The sequence below is a fragment of the Solanum stenotomum genome, chromosome 1 (genome assembly GCF_019186545.1).
Source record: "Solanum stenotomum isolate F172 chromosome 1, ASM1918654v1, whole genome shotgun sequence".
Lineage (NCBI taxonomy): Eukaryota > Viridiplantae > Streptophyta > Magnoliopsida > Solanales > Solanaceae > Solanum > Solanum stenotomum.
This window is the reverse complement of record NC_064282.1, coordinates 14,572,827-14,588,830: the sequence shown is the minus strand read 5'-3', so window position 1 is coordinate 14,588,830 and position 16,004 is coordinate 14,572,827. Positions and strand designations below refer to the sequence as shown.

The 16,004-nt window shown below is 32.3% G+C and overlaps 1 protein-coding gene and 1 long non-coding RNA gene across 2 annotated transcripts; both read left to right on the top strand.

Annotated features, from left to right (window-relative positions):
* The first annotated feature begins 1,746 nt into the window (after positions 1–1,746).
* On the top strand, positions 1,747–2,404 carry LOC125850803 (uncharacterized). Its single transcript, XR_007444848.1, has 2 exons — positions 1,747–2,068; positions 2,208–2,404. It is a non-coding gene; the product is annotated as an uncharacterized LOC125850803 (long non-coding RNA).
* Positions 2,405–7,054: 4,650 nt separating this feature from the next.
* On the top strand, positions 7,055–11,159 carry LOC125850363 (phospholipase A1 PLIP1, chloroplastic). Its single transcript, XM_049530219.1, has 5 exons — positions 7,055–7,924; positions 8,296–8,823; positions 9,224–9,283; positions 9,374–9,790; positions 9,949–11,159. Exons 1-5 carry the CDS (start codon positions 7,253–7,255, stop codon positions 10,366–10,368), a joined length of 2,097 nt encoding a protein of 698 aa, XP_049386176.1. The 5' UTR covers positions 7,055–7,252; the 3' UTR covers positions 10,369–11,159.
* The last annotated feature ends 4,845 nt before the right edge of the window (positions 11,160–16,004 follow it).

The following is a 16,004-nucleotide window of genomic DNA, read 5'->3' as shown; positions in this document are numbered from 1 at the left end:
CAGATCAACACAATACTTTGCAGTTTGCACTCATGTAGTTTTATTGACACTCTTATTACCAATTTTTTTAAACAATATCTATATACCATTACACAGTATTTACATGCCCAAATAAATAATGTGACTACCTTGTACGTGTAATTTATGGGCACGTGAACTTGTGATATTTTCACAAAATTAGATATTATATATATATATATATATATATATAAAAATTAGAATTTATTTAATATTATCTAGTAGCACCCATACTATATTTATACTTGAGGGTGCACTCGGTTAAAAGCTTAATAATTTATCAAAAGGAATAGGGATCAATTCCACTTAATGCATTTCTTACCTCCCTTTTTTTTTCCAAGTAGTGCACCCATAATAAAGAAATTTTAGATTCGCGATCAGTGTAATCCTATCAGTGAGGTTTGTGAATTATAGAGGATAGAGTATACATTGACCTTATCGGCCCCTAATTTCCTACCTCATGGAGGTACACGATGGTTGGTGAAAGACCACGTACTCATGCAGTTAAATTTACTAATGACTTTAAATTAAATCTTAAGGTCTAGCTCTATCTCTCACCTTTCGAACTTTCAACTCAAATACAACAAACCAAACTAATTCTAATAAAAAATACGATGATAAAAAACCAAATCAATAAAACCCTAAAATATTGATCTACTTTTAAAGTCAGTCGTCAGCCGTTCACACGTAAAAGTGAATAATGCCTGAATAGAGGATTTATTGATGAGGATACTTGTTAATTCAAATTCAAAATAAAATAAAATGTGTCATGACACCTTTTCATTTGCATGGTTTCTATGAGGAACAAACTAATTAAGTAGTTTTGCTTCTTTTTTTCTTTTTGTTGTTTGTTTTGGGTATTTGGGTTGGTTGCCAGATAGGCAAAAATATCTGTCAGGAAACATTAGCCGGGTGGCGAGAGACACCCTTGTTCCGCTGCATGCAACCGCACATTTGGCGCCAACTTTACTTAATACCTGAATTACCCTTCTATGTCTTTTTCTCGATTATACTCTTTCTATCACCTGTCGTATTTTGTTTCATGACTTAAATACCCTTTGTTGACTAATTATTAGTAATATCTATACTATTTGATTAAGTTGATATAGTTATTATTAAATGTGGTCTCTAAATATACTCCTAATAGGACTTGATCTCCAAGATGTAGGTTGAATTAAATATTCCCCTTGTTAGGACACTCACCGTGAACAATGAATATTTATTTCTTTCTTAGTGACTTAAATGATCTTCATCATTTTTGTATTTACTTTATATATTTAATTTCTATTAGACTTATTTAATTTGAATTGTGAATTTATTAAAAATAATCTCTCTACTTTCATAAAATATGACTAAAACAACACACACATTACTTTCTTCAGATCTCACATATTGAATTATACTATAGATGTTATCATATATATGATACAAACATTACATATAAAATTTTAATATAAAAACAATATAAGAATAGACTTTAAAATTTGAATTAAGTGCGAGGAAATAGGGTTAATGCCAAGGTTAAAAATGTCAAATGAAAGGTGAAGATTCTCAAAGGCGCTTCAATCGCCACGTGACAAGATTCTCTTAAGCTGGTTTTTGTTATTCCACCCTGCCAATGCCCCTTATATAATTAAGTAGTAGTAATTCCCAGTAAACACTAATTAGCAGAGAGAGTGAAACATCTTTGGTGTTCATGTGCTTTCTCCGCACATGAAAAATTGAAAATGTACCAAATATTTTCACTTTTCTCAATACGCATCTAAACAACATTTTATTTTTTCTTGTAAGTTTTAATTAAAAAATCGAGAGTTCTGATTGAATTCGGTGATGGATGATAGTGAACCGATTTCTTCGAGGTATTTTCCGGCAGATCGGAGTTTCTTCCTCTGTTTCTGAAGCTATCGGTTACGACTGGTTCAGGCGTCGGAGATTTAATTAATTCATTAAGAAAAACTCGCAATCGGAACTTCGAAGATCTGATTTAATCGAAACTTGAAGCTGCTCCGGGGAGTTGTATCAGCATTGTATGTTAATCATCTATTTGCAGGTATATTTAATTTTCGGATTGACAAAAAAATCTGTTTCTTCCTGCTCTTTGTGGTAGATTTTTGGATTAAAAGTTGGAGGCAAGAGCTTCTCACCTCATTATTCGAACTGGAAATGTACTAAATTTTCCCCTTCTGCAGACGCATTGACTTTTATCAGGGAGGAAATTGATTCCAATTCTCCTAAGTTTTCCGGCAGAGAGATTAATTTGAGTGATCAGAGTTTCTTCCTCTGGTTCTGCTGTTCTCTGTTCAACGTGATGATTTGATTTATGCGAAAATTTGATGGCATTTTGGTTTCTCTGTTCCGGCGGATTTTGGAATCTGATTTGATCAACTGATCAGAAGTCGTGTGGAATCGTATGCGATCGTTGAATCAATCATAAAATATTTCCAGGTAATTATTTTTTTATATTTTGCTTCATGCTAGTATATTTAAATTTTTCTTTCCACAATTTTTTTTTATAAAAAATGATTTCTGAGTATCACTGATATATTAAAGATATAATTACATTTCAATATTTCTGAGTGATCTATTTTATAAAAAAAAAATAGACTATAGGTTTGCCTTGTGATTCATTTAAGTTTTTTTAAAAAAAAAATGAGGTAAGGGGGGGTCATAACTTGGGAATCGAGTCCTCACTAGAGTTTAAATAGTCAATTAATTGAATTACTAAGAATTCTCACGAATTAGTTATATAAATAAATTTTGTATATTTGGAGTAGCGCCGAAAAGAAAAAACCAATATTAAATTGTCATATTTTTCAGTATGGACTTGGTACATTGAATTGTTCAGAAATGACAAAATCTGTTTTTTTAAAAAGTTTGTTCTTATTGGTCTTGTGGTCAATATTATGAGTAAATGTTGATGGAGTTGTTCTTCTTAAATGCTGATATAGTTTGTTAGTAGATGGTTCACTTCATTAACACGCATAACATATAGTAGCTCCTTTTAATGCTTTTATTTATGTGCCATGCTTTGGAGTAAAATTGAGTTTAAATTTTACTACTATATAGTTTGACACTGATTTAAAAGAACGTCAATTTCCTTTTCAATACCTTTTTAAAAGAAGAAAAGGAAATCATAATTATAGAGCTGGAGTAGAATCTACTTTTGAAGCATTAATGAGCGTTATTTTCTAAGTAGTTGAACTGCAATCATTATTGCAAGCCGCAAGGTGTTTAAACTTTAAAACGCCATAATAAAGAGACAAATTAAGAGTAAGTTTTTTTAATATTTATATAATCATAGAATTTTCATTTTATTAGATCACACATAATTTCATATTTTAACCAGACTTACCTATATAAATATTTTTTAAATAATCTGATATGTGACCATTAATTGACCCATAGCTTAAAGTTGATTGATAGCAGAAAGTTCATATAATCGACTCAAACTAATTTGAATTGAGATATATGTTTCTTGTAGAAGTTACGTGAGCATTATTTGTTCCCCTAACGTAATGTAATTGCTAAACCAATAGAGTTGGCAAGCTTTCTCCGAGAGATAAGGTAAAGCAGGGATTATTGAGTAAGATAAATTAAGTTAGTATTATGGATGAGATACAAATTGGACAAGTAAAAGAAAATAGAAGAAATATTATTAATTAACTAGCCAAGAACTTTCTGGTAGTAGGTGTTCTTTAATAAGGAGCCTCTTTTTTAGTTTATGGTTTTCAAGTTGTCACTACTTTCCAAATTAAGGTTGTTCGCGGTTGGGTTTTAAATTGTTTCAAATTTATTGAATAAATTGATATTTATTTGAGTTTGATTTCAACTTTTGAGAAATCGATGATATTTGATTTGATTTTTTAAAAAACATATCAAACCATATCGACAAATATAATTAAATTGTATGAAACACAATATATTAATTATACCAAAAACTGAATGTTCATTCATATATAAAGGGAAAAGGAATATATTTGTAACATTATTATTCCGTCCGTGTTATATTACTTATCCACATTACCAAAAATGTTTATCAAAAATTAATTATTTTTTTAAAAATGAAGATAGAGTTTTTTTTTTTCATTTTACCCTTAAAATTAATTGTTTTTGCAAGTTTAAAGAATATTGATCACCTACACAAATAGTTCTAAAGTATTCCACTATTACTACTAGTAATATTTTTTCGTATACACAATTAGTCAAAACAGTGATTAATGAGTGTATATTTAGTAATGATGAATAAGACACACAAATAAAATATACCAAAAAAGCTAAATAGTAAAGGTATGTTACTTGTCATATTTTTAAAAACATGTACTAAAAAGAAAGTAAACAAGGTGTATTAATATGAGCATAGAAAATACAGTTCGAATGTGAACATATTTAATTAAGTATGGTGGTAGGGAAATTTATGGAGCTATTAAACTGTATGTACACTTACGCAATGACGATAACTCCAAGGATACAGTAATTTAAGAACGATATGGTCAATGAAGGAGTTAGAAATTAGGAGTGACATATCTTCCCATACCCAAACTTCAGTTTCTACTTTCTTATCAAACCACTTATGTGTCATCCTCATCTCAACTCTCAATAAATACTTTTCATGGACTCCTCCTCCTTTCGTTTTATATTACTTCGTCTATATTGATCTGACATCTTTTAAACGGATATTGATAAATAACCTTTAATTAATATCCTTAAATATATTTCTTACTGGCAACATTTCAGTAATATTCTATGAATTGAAACAAATAAGGGTATAAATTTGAAAAAATATTTTATTTTATTTTTTTAAGAAAAAGTTAAATATTTTTTAAACAAATTTAGTTTGTAAATCCTACTATCTAGTAAGTATGGATTTGGCTCCCCTCCATTACCCCTTTCCTCCATTTCGTCAAGTGCACATCTAGATGAGAGATATGTGTCTTATTTAAATTTTTAAGGTCAAGATTATACTACATTAACAAATATTATAATCATAGTTAAGTCAACCAATTTTGGAAAACTACCCCCTAAATGTGCATGGTAAGAACAAGATATTTTCTATAAATTTTGATAGTCATTCATTTCATTTTATATTTTTTACTTAAATATTAAATTGTACGATATTTAAAGTGAGAATCAATTAAACAATTTTTTGTGATAATAAACTATGTTCTTGAAATATTTTATATGTTAGAAAAACGAAATAAAAGATGTGAATAATTATCAATGTAGACAAAAACCTTAAAAAAAAAAAAAAAACGGGAAATAAAAAATTAAAAAAAAAAAGACTAGAAATTATTAGAACTACAAATGTGAAATATCAAAATTACCACACTTTTAGTAAGAGGAGAAAGTGTGGCTACGTACTGTGTTTGAAGGGAAAAAAAGAAGTATGTTTTAAATTTGTTTGTTAGGAATAAAAGAAAATTCTAATATTTTAAATAAAAAAATATAAAATGAAATCAATGAATATCAAATTTATAGAAAATATATTGTTCTTACCAATTTAGGAAGTTGTTTTTTAAAATTGGTTGATTTAACTATGGTTATAATATTTGTTAATGAAGTATAATCTTGACCTTAAAAATTTAAATAAAACACATGTCTCTTATTTAGATGTGCACTTGACGAAATTGAGGGAAGGGGTAATGGAGGTAGGGGTGTGCACAATTCGGATTAAACCGAATAACCAAACCAAACCAAACCGAAATTTTATTTGGATTGGTTTTTTGGTTTTTCGGATTGGTTTTGGATTAATAAATTACTTTGTTTGGTTTTTGGTTTGGTTTTGGATTTTAAAAGATAAAAACCGAAAAAAACCGAATTATATATATATATATATTGCGTGGAGTCGCGTGGTGTGCCACATAAGTCAAAAGGTGTACAAAATTACAAAAAAAAAATGAGTTCAAGGGGGTAATAGGACCTTAATTTAGTTAAGATGTGTCTTTGGGATTTCGGTCATAGTCTAGGGGTACTTGTGTCTTCTCCCTTTTATGTTTGAATTACATCTACAATAGGTATACTTATAAGTATTGTGTTTTAAGTTTTACTTATGATTTATATTAGAAAGTATATTTAAGGGATTAAATATTATTACTTTGGTTATATATGTTATTAATTATTGACATAACCGAATAACCAAATCGAAAAAAGCCAAACTGAATAGAGAAAAATCAAACCAAACCAAATTTATTTTGGATCGAACTAGGTTACACTTTTATAAAACCAAAAACCGAAAATCCAAACCGAATAGTGTAAAACTAAACCAAAAAACCGAATGCACACCCCTAAATGGAGGGGAGTCAAATCTTATTAAGTATCTAGCATAGATCTAGGAATAGTTAGGTTTATTCCAACATCCTCACCGCCCCCCACGTGCCCATTTTTTCTCCTTAAGACTAATTCATCACCTAGTAATACAAAATTCAACGCCATCGTTCTTTTCATGAAAGATTGGAGCTCAAATTTGTTTCCATTGTTGAAGTTTAATACTGATCTTCTTCTTCGACATTAAAATTGAGGGATTCTACATAGAAATCGACAGCAAAATTATGCTTATTATGTCATATTCATAGCTGGGGACAAATATTTGTTCTTTACAAAGGTACGTACCTAGTTCCTCTTTCGTGTGAACTTCACAAGGATAATGTAGTATTCACACGCATGATGCAACAGCGACATGGCTACCTAATTACTCTCTCCATCTCAAATTATTTGTGTGTTTCTAGTTTACACATTCCTTAAGATGAAATTTTGGTTATTTATGTCTAGTTATATAATACTTCTGGTAATTTTCTCCACACACGTAAGACTTCTAGTAAGTCAAATTTTGGTTTACAAATATGAAACGATTGTAAATTCCAAGGAGGAACATTAATTGGTATTGAACTCTCTACTAGGAGTACTATATTACTGTTTCATTATAGGTCGGTCCAATTACTGTTATGCCCATATCCTTTTGATAGAACAGGCAAGCTAAGTAAGGATAAACTAGTCATGTTCAAATTCCTTTTTAATTTGTGCTTTGCGGTTGTTAAACAGAATCATCCTTTGTGTGTTCGTTGTGCACAAAGCATACTTTTGTCATGAATAGCTTATTTATAAAGACTCATCTTATTTACTGTTTTAGAATTCAACAAGCCTCCAACAGACCTTCTTACTTATCTCTCCTTGATTTCTTCTTCTAATGTATAGGTTTTAGGTTGCTACAACAAGTGATCAAGTCTCTTGGCGATTAATCATGGCGTGTAGTTGTATATCCATAATGAATACTCCTATGAACAGAACCTCTAAAGATGCCTGGATGGAGCAAGACAACTTTCGGAGGTCATTTCCAAGCAAAGGGACTCGTGAAAAAGCTCAAATGAGAAGATCCTATTCCGATAATCACCTGTCTTGTCGTGCTAATCGTATCCAGAGTTTAGAAACTCATCCAAAATTGAAGAGTAGTCGTTCTACAGGAGGTCCCTTTAAAATTCAGTTGTCAAGTTCGTTCCTCCCTGATTCTCTTCGGTCATTCCTGTTTGATATCGAGACCAGTAAGGATATTAACATAGACGATGTTATCTTCGAGAGTGGTCATGATCATGACAACGAAGGGATAGAGACTGAGGAAGAGACAAAAAGGTCCAATTGGATTCGAAGGCTCGTGGAGCTAAAGAGAAATTGGATAAAGAAACAGAAGGATGATGATGCAGAGATACGTGAAGACAACCTGGAGAATAGTGGTGAAGACTGCGAGGAGGAAGGTTGTGAAGTAGACTATGAGGATGACAATGAGGAAGCTGACGAGATGAACATTGATAGAGAATCATTCTCCAGGTTGTTAAGGCGAGTTTCATGGTCAGACTCCAAGCTTTTCTCTAAGCTGGCATTCTTATGCAACATGGCTTATGTTATTCCCGAGATCAAGGTTTGTTCACTTATCCAGGACATACATAAGGTTTTTTGTGCATATTTTTCTTTTTCTGGAAGTCTGATTGCTAATCCCACCATGATAGCCAATTATCCTGTCATAGCCCTTTGTAAAACAAGCTAGGTAGATTTCCCTGGGAAACCATATCCCGTGCTCAACAAAGGGCTTCCAGTACTGTCCCAAACACCTGCCTTAGGTGATCTTAAATAAGGTCACCATGGCTGTGCATCGATAAACTAGCCATGTAATCAAACAGGGACCTAGAACAATTCAAGCCTCTCAATCAACATGCATGATTAATTAGTTAGTATCTATTTCAATTATTCTCATCAAGTCTAATAATTGAAAATCATTCGTCCAATATGCAGGCCAGGGATTTAGAAAGATGCTATGGTCTGGACTTTGTAACATCTTCCTTGGTGAAAAAAGCAGAAGCTATGGCTATCAAAGCCAAGTTCGACAAGGATTCAATTCGTGTGCCAGTAACATCATCAGATACTTCATTGCCTAATCCAGATAAAACAGAGGAAATTGAGCATAAGCGTCTACCTCCGCCATTAGTTGCTTATGATATAGCAGCCTCGGCAGCATCTTATGTCCAATCCCGTGCTAAGGGCCTATTATCAGTTGGCAGTGAGTCCAAATTGGTAGTTGATGATGCGACCTTGAAAGCTAACAAAGGGTGTTCCGCAGATGAAAAAGACAACTCTTCCCAAAGAGTATACAAGTCAGAGATGGCTGCATATGTAGCTGCCTCAACAATGACAACAATGGTTGCTGCTGATGAGAAACAAAAGCTGGAGGCAGCAAGGGACCTTCAATCACTTCAGTCCTCACCTTGCGAATGGTTTATTTGTGATGACTTGACCACATATACTCGCTGTTTTGTTATTCAGGTAATTCCTTTCTAGTAAACTTGACGACAAACAATGGAACATGAAAAAGTGTAGTGAAATAGCACAACTCAAATAAACAATTGAATCTGCAATCGAAGTGGGACACTGAAAAAGAAACTCTCCGTTTCATTTTATATGACAGTGTTTGACTTACCACAAAGTTTAAGAAAAAAAGGAGTTTTGGAATTTGTGATCTTAAACAGGCCACATTCCAATGGCTATAAAAAAATGTCATATTAAGAGTGAAATCGAAAGTTTAAAGTTAAACTATTTCCAAATATGGAAAGGTGCCGTTCTTTTTTGGAATGGATTGAAAAGGAAGAGTGTCATATAAATTTAACGAGTGTGGATATTATTCACGTTCATCCAGATTGACAAGTTATCCATGTGTGAACTGCAGGGATCAGACTCATTGGCTTCATGGAAGGCAAATCTCTTCTTTGAACCCTGCAAATTTGAGGTAGGCATCACAAGTGACTCTCTGTAATCTTGTTTTTATAATTATGGGAAAGATGAACTGAATCAGCAACTAATAATTTCATTGTCACAGGAAATGGATGTGTTGGTTCATCGAGGAATTTATGAAGCTGCAAAAGGAATTTATGACCAATTCATGCCAGAGATAATGGAGCATCTGCAGAGGTTTGGCAACAAGGCAAAGTTTCAGTTTACTGGCCATTCTCTTGGAGGAAGCCTCTCACTTCTGGTCAATTTAATGCTGCTAACTCGGAAGGTCGTCAAACCATCCTCTCTTCTACCAGTTGTCACTTTTGGATCACCATTTGTGTTCTGTGGTGGTCAAAAGGTGCTCAATGATTTGGGTTTAGATGAGAATCATGTGCAGAGTGTGATGATGCATAGAGACATTGTTCCGCGGGCATTTTCATGCAACTACCCAAACCATGTGGCCCAAGTCCTCAAACGTTTAAATCGTACATTCAGATCCCATCCTTGTCTGAATAAGAATGTGAGTACACACTCTCATACATTGTTTCTAGATTTAAAATTTTGAAGCTACTTCAAACCCCATCTAATACATAGAAGAACCAAGTTTTACAACTGAATATTACTTCTAGCTTTGTGTAACAATCTAACCCACCCTGGGACGCGTGCTTATTCTTGCAGAAACTTCTATACTCTCCAATGGGAAAGATATTCATCATCCAGCCTGATGAGAAGTCATCTGCCCCTCACCCTCTGCTTCCTCCAGGCAGTGGCATTTATTCCCTAGACAGCACCAGTTGTGCATTTACTAGGAGAGCTCTCAGAGTCTTTTTGAATTCTCCACACCCATTAGAGATTCTAAGTGTCCCTACAGCATATGGTTCTGGTGGTACAATCCTCAGAGACCATGACTCGAGCAATTATCTGAAGGCTGTGAACAACATTATAAGGCAACGCACAAAACTACTTGTCCGGAGAGTAAGAAAACAGAGGAACCTGATTTGGCCGTTATTGGCTTCACAATCTCCACATGCATGGAGCCATGAGCGTGACATAGAATATAGAGGAATATTAAGAAAGGAAATAATGTCAAGCGTTTGATTTCCTAGTGAGAATTCATACCCCTCCAGTGAGCCTTCTCATGCCCCAGACCTGCCAAATTATAAATCTATTACAAAAGCTCAACCTCATTTGAGAATTGTTCTACCCAATTAGAACCTGTAAGTTATCCTGCAACCTATGATCTTTAGGGAACTATAAGAGGGAGAGATGGTTCAGCCTATTATAATTTATATGAAGACTGTCAATGTATCTTATAGCAACAAAGCACATAAGCAAAGGAGCTTGGTTTGACTACTTTGGTGCATGATATCAGTAGCCATACTTTGGAAAAGAAGAATGGCTATAGTTATTACTGAAATCACAAGAGGGAGTACATGAAATGTTGTCAAATTATATCATCTTCTATATAGTCTACCGAGTCAAAACACCTTTTCAAGTAATTGTATCATGGAAATAGTTGTTTATAGTGTAAATAAAGTGTCAACTTGTGACTTGTGAAGTCTTACTTGAAAACTAGTGATAAGAATTTCGTAAGCTCCTCTCATCATACACACAGTATGGGATCACAGGTTCATAATGCTCTCCTCATCACAAGTCACAACCAAGAAGCTATACTAAATTGTCCTACATTGTTCAGCGTTGTTTCAAGTACCCAATGTGAACACTGCATCCATACAAAGCACAGACGTGTTACTGTCATAGAAACCCACACTCCTTTCAGAAATGAAAAGAGAACGTTTCAAGAGTTTGTCAAAGTGCACAACATATTCAAAAGGTGATGTCTGTATCTGTATAATTTTATATTTATGAGAAGCAGTGCTCTCTTTCAAGTTTCAATTGTCACTCCCTGTTTGATTGAGAACTACACTGGCAGACCATATACAACTTGTACATTTATAGTAGTTATTTTCTTGTTGATTTACTTCACCTATCAAAAGATAAACTACCGGCAGCCAAAAGTGTCATAAACAAGGTAAAATCACATGTCCAACAACAACATACCCAGTGAAATCCACAAAGTGGGGTCTAAAAAGGTAGAATGTACGAGCAATAACCTAAACACAAGCAACAACTGGTGGAATTACAAATCTAAATGAACAAAAAAGTAGTTGTCCACCAACAGTCATATTCTATTTGACTTGGGACAAATTTGAAAAGACATATTACCTATTTTTACAAAGTAAAGTAAACAAGCAGAGATTAGCTATTCAACCTGGGAATTTTTCATCTTATTCCTTCTTCTCATCTTCCTCAACCTCCACTTGCTTATACAAGACTGTAAGGTATTTTTCCTGTAGCTTAGCTACTTGAAAGGCATCAAGAATGGTGGTAGGGCTTCTGGATAGGCTTAATATCTGGATTCAATCCTGAAATAAAGCAGGACAAGTAGAACGTCTCCTGTAAATCGGGATAGGCAGAAATCATGGCGGACACGGCCTCCTCAAACCTTTCTAGGTATTTTTCAACATCCATATCTCCGCTCTGTTCAACACTGTTAAATTTGCGCATTACGCCATGGGTTCAGCACCAAACCGTTGACAAATGTCCACACAGAACTTCTCCCAAGTAATTACTGACTCTCCATGGCCCGAAACATAGCATTCGTACCAGTATTCAGCTTTCCCCTTAATGTTCAGTGAAACATACTCCATTTTCAGATGATCTGGAATCTGACAAAGCTTGAAACAGCTGTTGCATCGCCTTATCCAGAACCTTATGTTTTCAAGGTCAAATTCCGGGAATTTAAGTTTTAATTTTGGGGGTTTGTGTGGAGCATCCATGATTGAGTGGAATGTGGAGGTGAGCTGGTTGTGCTCTGTTTCAAGCTTATCAAGTCGCTGCTTGTTGTCGGTAACAGACGACTGAAACTGCAACTCCATTCGCTTAATGCCTGAGTTTTAGGTCAATATCAGCCATGGCAGATTTTTTGGAAAAGATAAGCTCAAATGAGCTAGGGTTTTGATCTGTGAATAAAGGAGTGTATGGGTATTTGCAGGAGTTAATATTTAAAAATATCACTCAATTATAGAAATTAATTTAGCAAAGTCATTAAAGTTTATTTTATATCAATAAAATCAATTAATTTAGATTTTTGTATCAATAAAATCACTCAACTTAAATATTTGTATCAATAAATTTAGTTAAGTGATTTTATTGATACAAAAGTCCAAGTTAAGTGATTTTATTGATACAAAATAAAGTTCATTGACTTTATTAGATAAATTTTCAAAATTGAATGACTTTTCGAGATATTAACTCGTATTTGTAGCACTGATCAGTTAAGAGCATGGCCGGGTGTATATTCCATGCACTATGCTAACAAACTCACACACGACAATTCCACTACCCAGTGCCCACTATAATCGTACCCTTTTCCTAATGGGACAATAAACTACCCTAAGAATGCAAAGTTATTATTTAACTAAAAAATGAGACTGGACCAAATAGCCATTCCTTTTTGAGTTTTCCCATTTTGCTGTTTTTTCCCCAGAAATTCCATTATTCTCAAGCTGAGAAATTTAAGAATTAACTCGTCTCGGAAAGTTTACTGTTAATGTCGAAAAAATGCATCAAATATATCAAAATATTCTTTAATCTTATATTTTTAAATATGCCATAAAAACTTGAAATTAACAGTTGCTTAAAAAAACATATTTTTAAAACGAATTTAAAAAAATAAAATTAGATATGAGAAACGTGTATATTAGTAAACTAGTATAAGGAGCTCTAGAATCTGAAACTCTAATAATTCTTCCAGGACTGCATCTGCCGGTCCAACGCAACCTAACGCTAACTGAGATTAACATCGATGCAAATGAGGTACTAACCTAAATCAATACTATTTGTACTATAATTACACTACTCATTATTGAATGTAGGCACCTCTTGCAACAACTTGTAATCCAGTTGTAAAACATGTGTACAGGAGCAAAATTGGGCAGCCCAATAGATAGCACCAGGGACATATAGGGGAGTCTATTGGGTTCACGTGAATTCATATTTTTCTTATTAATTAATATATATTATTGTTATATTTTTTTAAAAAATACTTAATTATATATGTAAACGTATGCTCTAATAGTTATTGGTAGTACTTTCGACGTTTTAATCTTTCAAAATTTTCAGAGCTAATATCTTAAAATATCATTATTGAATAATTGAATTATGAGAATTAATTAATCATTCAAAATTTTCAAGCCTATCATATTGAAGATTCTTAATTCTTTTTAGCGCTATATTTTTTTATATATGTAATTAAACCAAGTGTATGTTAAAACTGACGGTACTAGATGATATAACATACATTCAATCGATTTCAATAGCTTCGACATGGAATATAGCTATGTATGTAAGAATTAATTTTGAATTTAGAATTTAAAAGTTGAACGGATTCATTAATAAGAATATAAAGGTCAAATCAATTAAATTTATACTTTAAATCCGTCTTTCATAATGATATATTCATCCTCTCAAAATTATGAGTATGCCTCTTTACCACGTAACTAATTCTAATGTTTTTTTCTTCTGGTTGTAACCTTAAGCATTGTAGAGGCTGGTGCACCTAGCACACCTTTTGTAGTAGCTAACTCGTTGTACCTTTTCAGTAGTTAATGAAAGTTTTGATCTTTCCTGCCAAAAAAATAGTAATCCTTCTATCTGGCACTTTTCAATTTCGAGATTCAAATAAGTCTATCTTTAATTGTTTTATATATTTTTTAACTATTTTGAATTGTCAATTATTATGACTTATAGTACCTTTTACATAGTTTACAAATATATAAATTTCATTTAAAAAAAAAATTGAAGATTCACGCACAAATTTTTGGTCAAACTTAAATTGTTTGACTCTTGAAAAAATGAAAAATGCCACATAAATGGGAACTGATGAGTACTAATAGTGATAAACTAGAGAAAGAAGATAGAACAGAATGCACTTTTTTCGTAATTAAACTGTTCATAATAATAATAATAATAGTGAATTAATTTCAAAATAGAAAAAAAAATGAAACAAGAAAAGGAGAAATTGAGGATGGTTTGGCTAGAAGGTTAGAGCTAAGGCCCATAGCCAAGGCCCACACTACAGGGGACCGTGTCTCACTTCTAGATTGTTGGCCCAAAATGGATTACGTGTAGATGCGCATCTATATTTGCTTACCTAAATAAGCAAGTATATAAATTGTATATTACTATGATAAAATACCAAAAAGAAAAGATCAAATATTTTTGATATATAATTCAAATTGAATTTATTGATCATTGTAAGGCAGATTAATTAGACAAATTGATTCCCCTGAATAATTCCATGTACAATATAGAAATATTATTATTCAATTAATTAAGTTCATATAGTTTGTTAATTAATTCTATAATTTTATAGCCAGTTACAAGTTTTTGTTTTTTTTTTCTTAAAAAAAAATTGATCAATTTTTTGAGAGAAAATATTTTTTTTTTGACAAGCAGCATAAGTTGTTTTCAGAGGTTAAGAAGGGCATAATAGATAAATGTGTAATTTAACTTGGCCCCTCCAATTTTTGGTGTGCGCTGGTAAATACTTAAATTTATATAAAGTAGGATAAGTAAACATATGTGTCATATGTGACGTCTTACATGATAAATTTGCATCCTTCGTGGCTTTCTATGTGTATGATATCACGTAGGACGTATGTATCTACTTGTTCAATTTATACAAGTATAAGTGTTTACTTGTCTACATGCAAAATTGGAGGGTATTGATATCAGTTAAGGACAAGTAAACGACCATGTTTAGATATTATGCTATTAAAAAAATAGATTATTTTTATTTTAAGCCATGATGAGAAAATACGATTAGAAACTCTTCTAAAAAATATTAACAAAAAACTATTGCTATTCTAAGGTGCTTTTCAAAATCATTGGCCAAACCCAACGTTTTCACACCAAAATACTTTATTTTGAAAAAAAAAAAACACCCTTCAAAGAAACAATTTTTAAAATAAATTGATTTTAGAAATTTGATCAAACAAACTATATTAGTAAGAAGGGGAGGAGTTAAAGGTTTATCTGGTGTGAGATGCCATATTATTTGAGGAATCCTAGGTTAGAGTAAATGATCATCAACAAGAATGTTTTATTGCATTGTAGAATTTTATTCAAGACTTGTATAATTTAATGATGCCACGTGAATCACCAAAAATACGTGGAGTGTATGGCTAACATAATAACCAAAGTTTCGTGAAAAAATATTTTGTCCTTATTTTTTCCTTTTCGGTGTGGATTAATTTATTATAAATCATGTTTTGGAGTTTATCGAATAATTTACAAGCGACAAAATTACTTGGGATTTCTCTTAAAGCTCTTTTAACTTATCGTGTCTTTAGATAAGTATAACCGTTAAATCAGTTAACAAGACATAAAAAAATACCGCGAAACACCTAAAAATAATTGAACACAATGCAAATAAGTAAATCATAAAATAAAAAGGTTAGATTTTATATCGTAAGTGAAACTAAAAAATCTTTTTGTTGGGCATTAATTATACCAATAATTCTATTTTTTGTGATTTTATAGTAATAAAAAAGCATTTGCTACAAAATTTACCGAACCATCCCATTTCATTTTCTTTGAATAGAGAAAAGAAGGATAAAAGGGACCAAAAGAGATCAACAAAAGCAAAAAAAGGAAAAAAAAATAAAAAA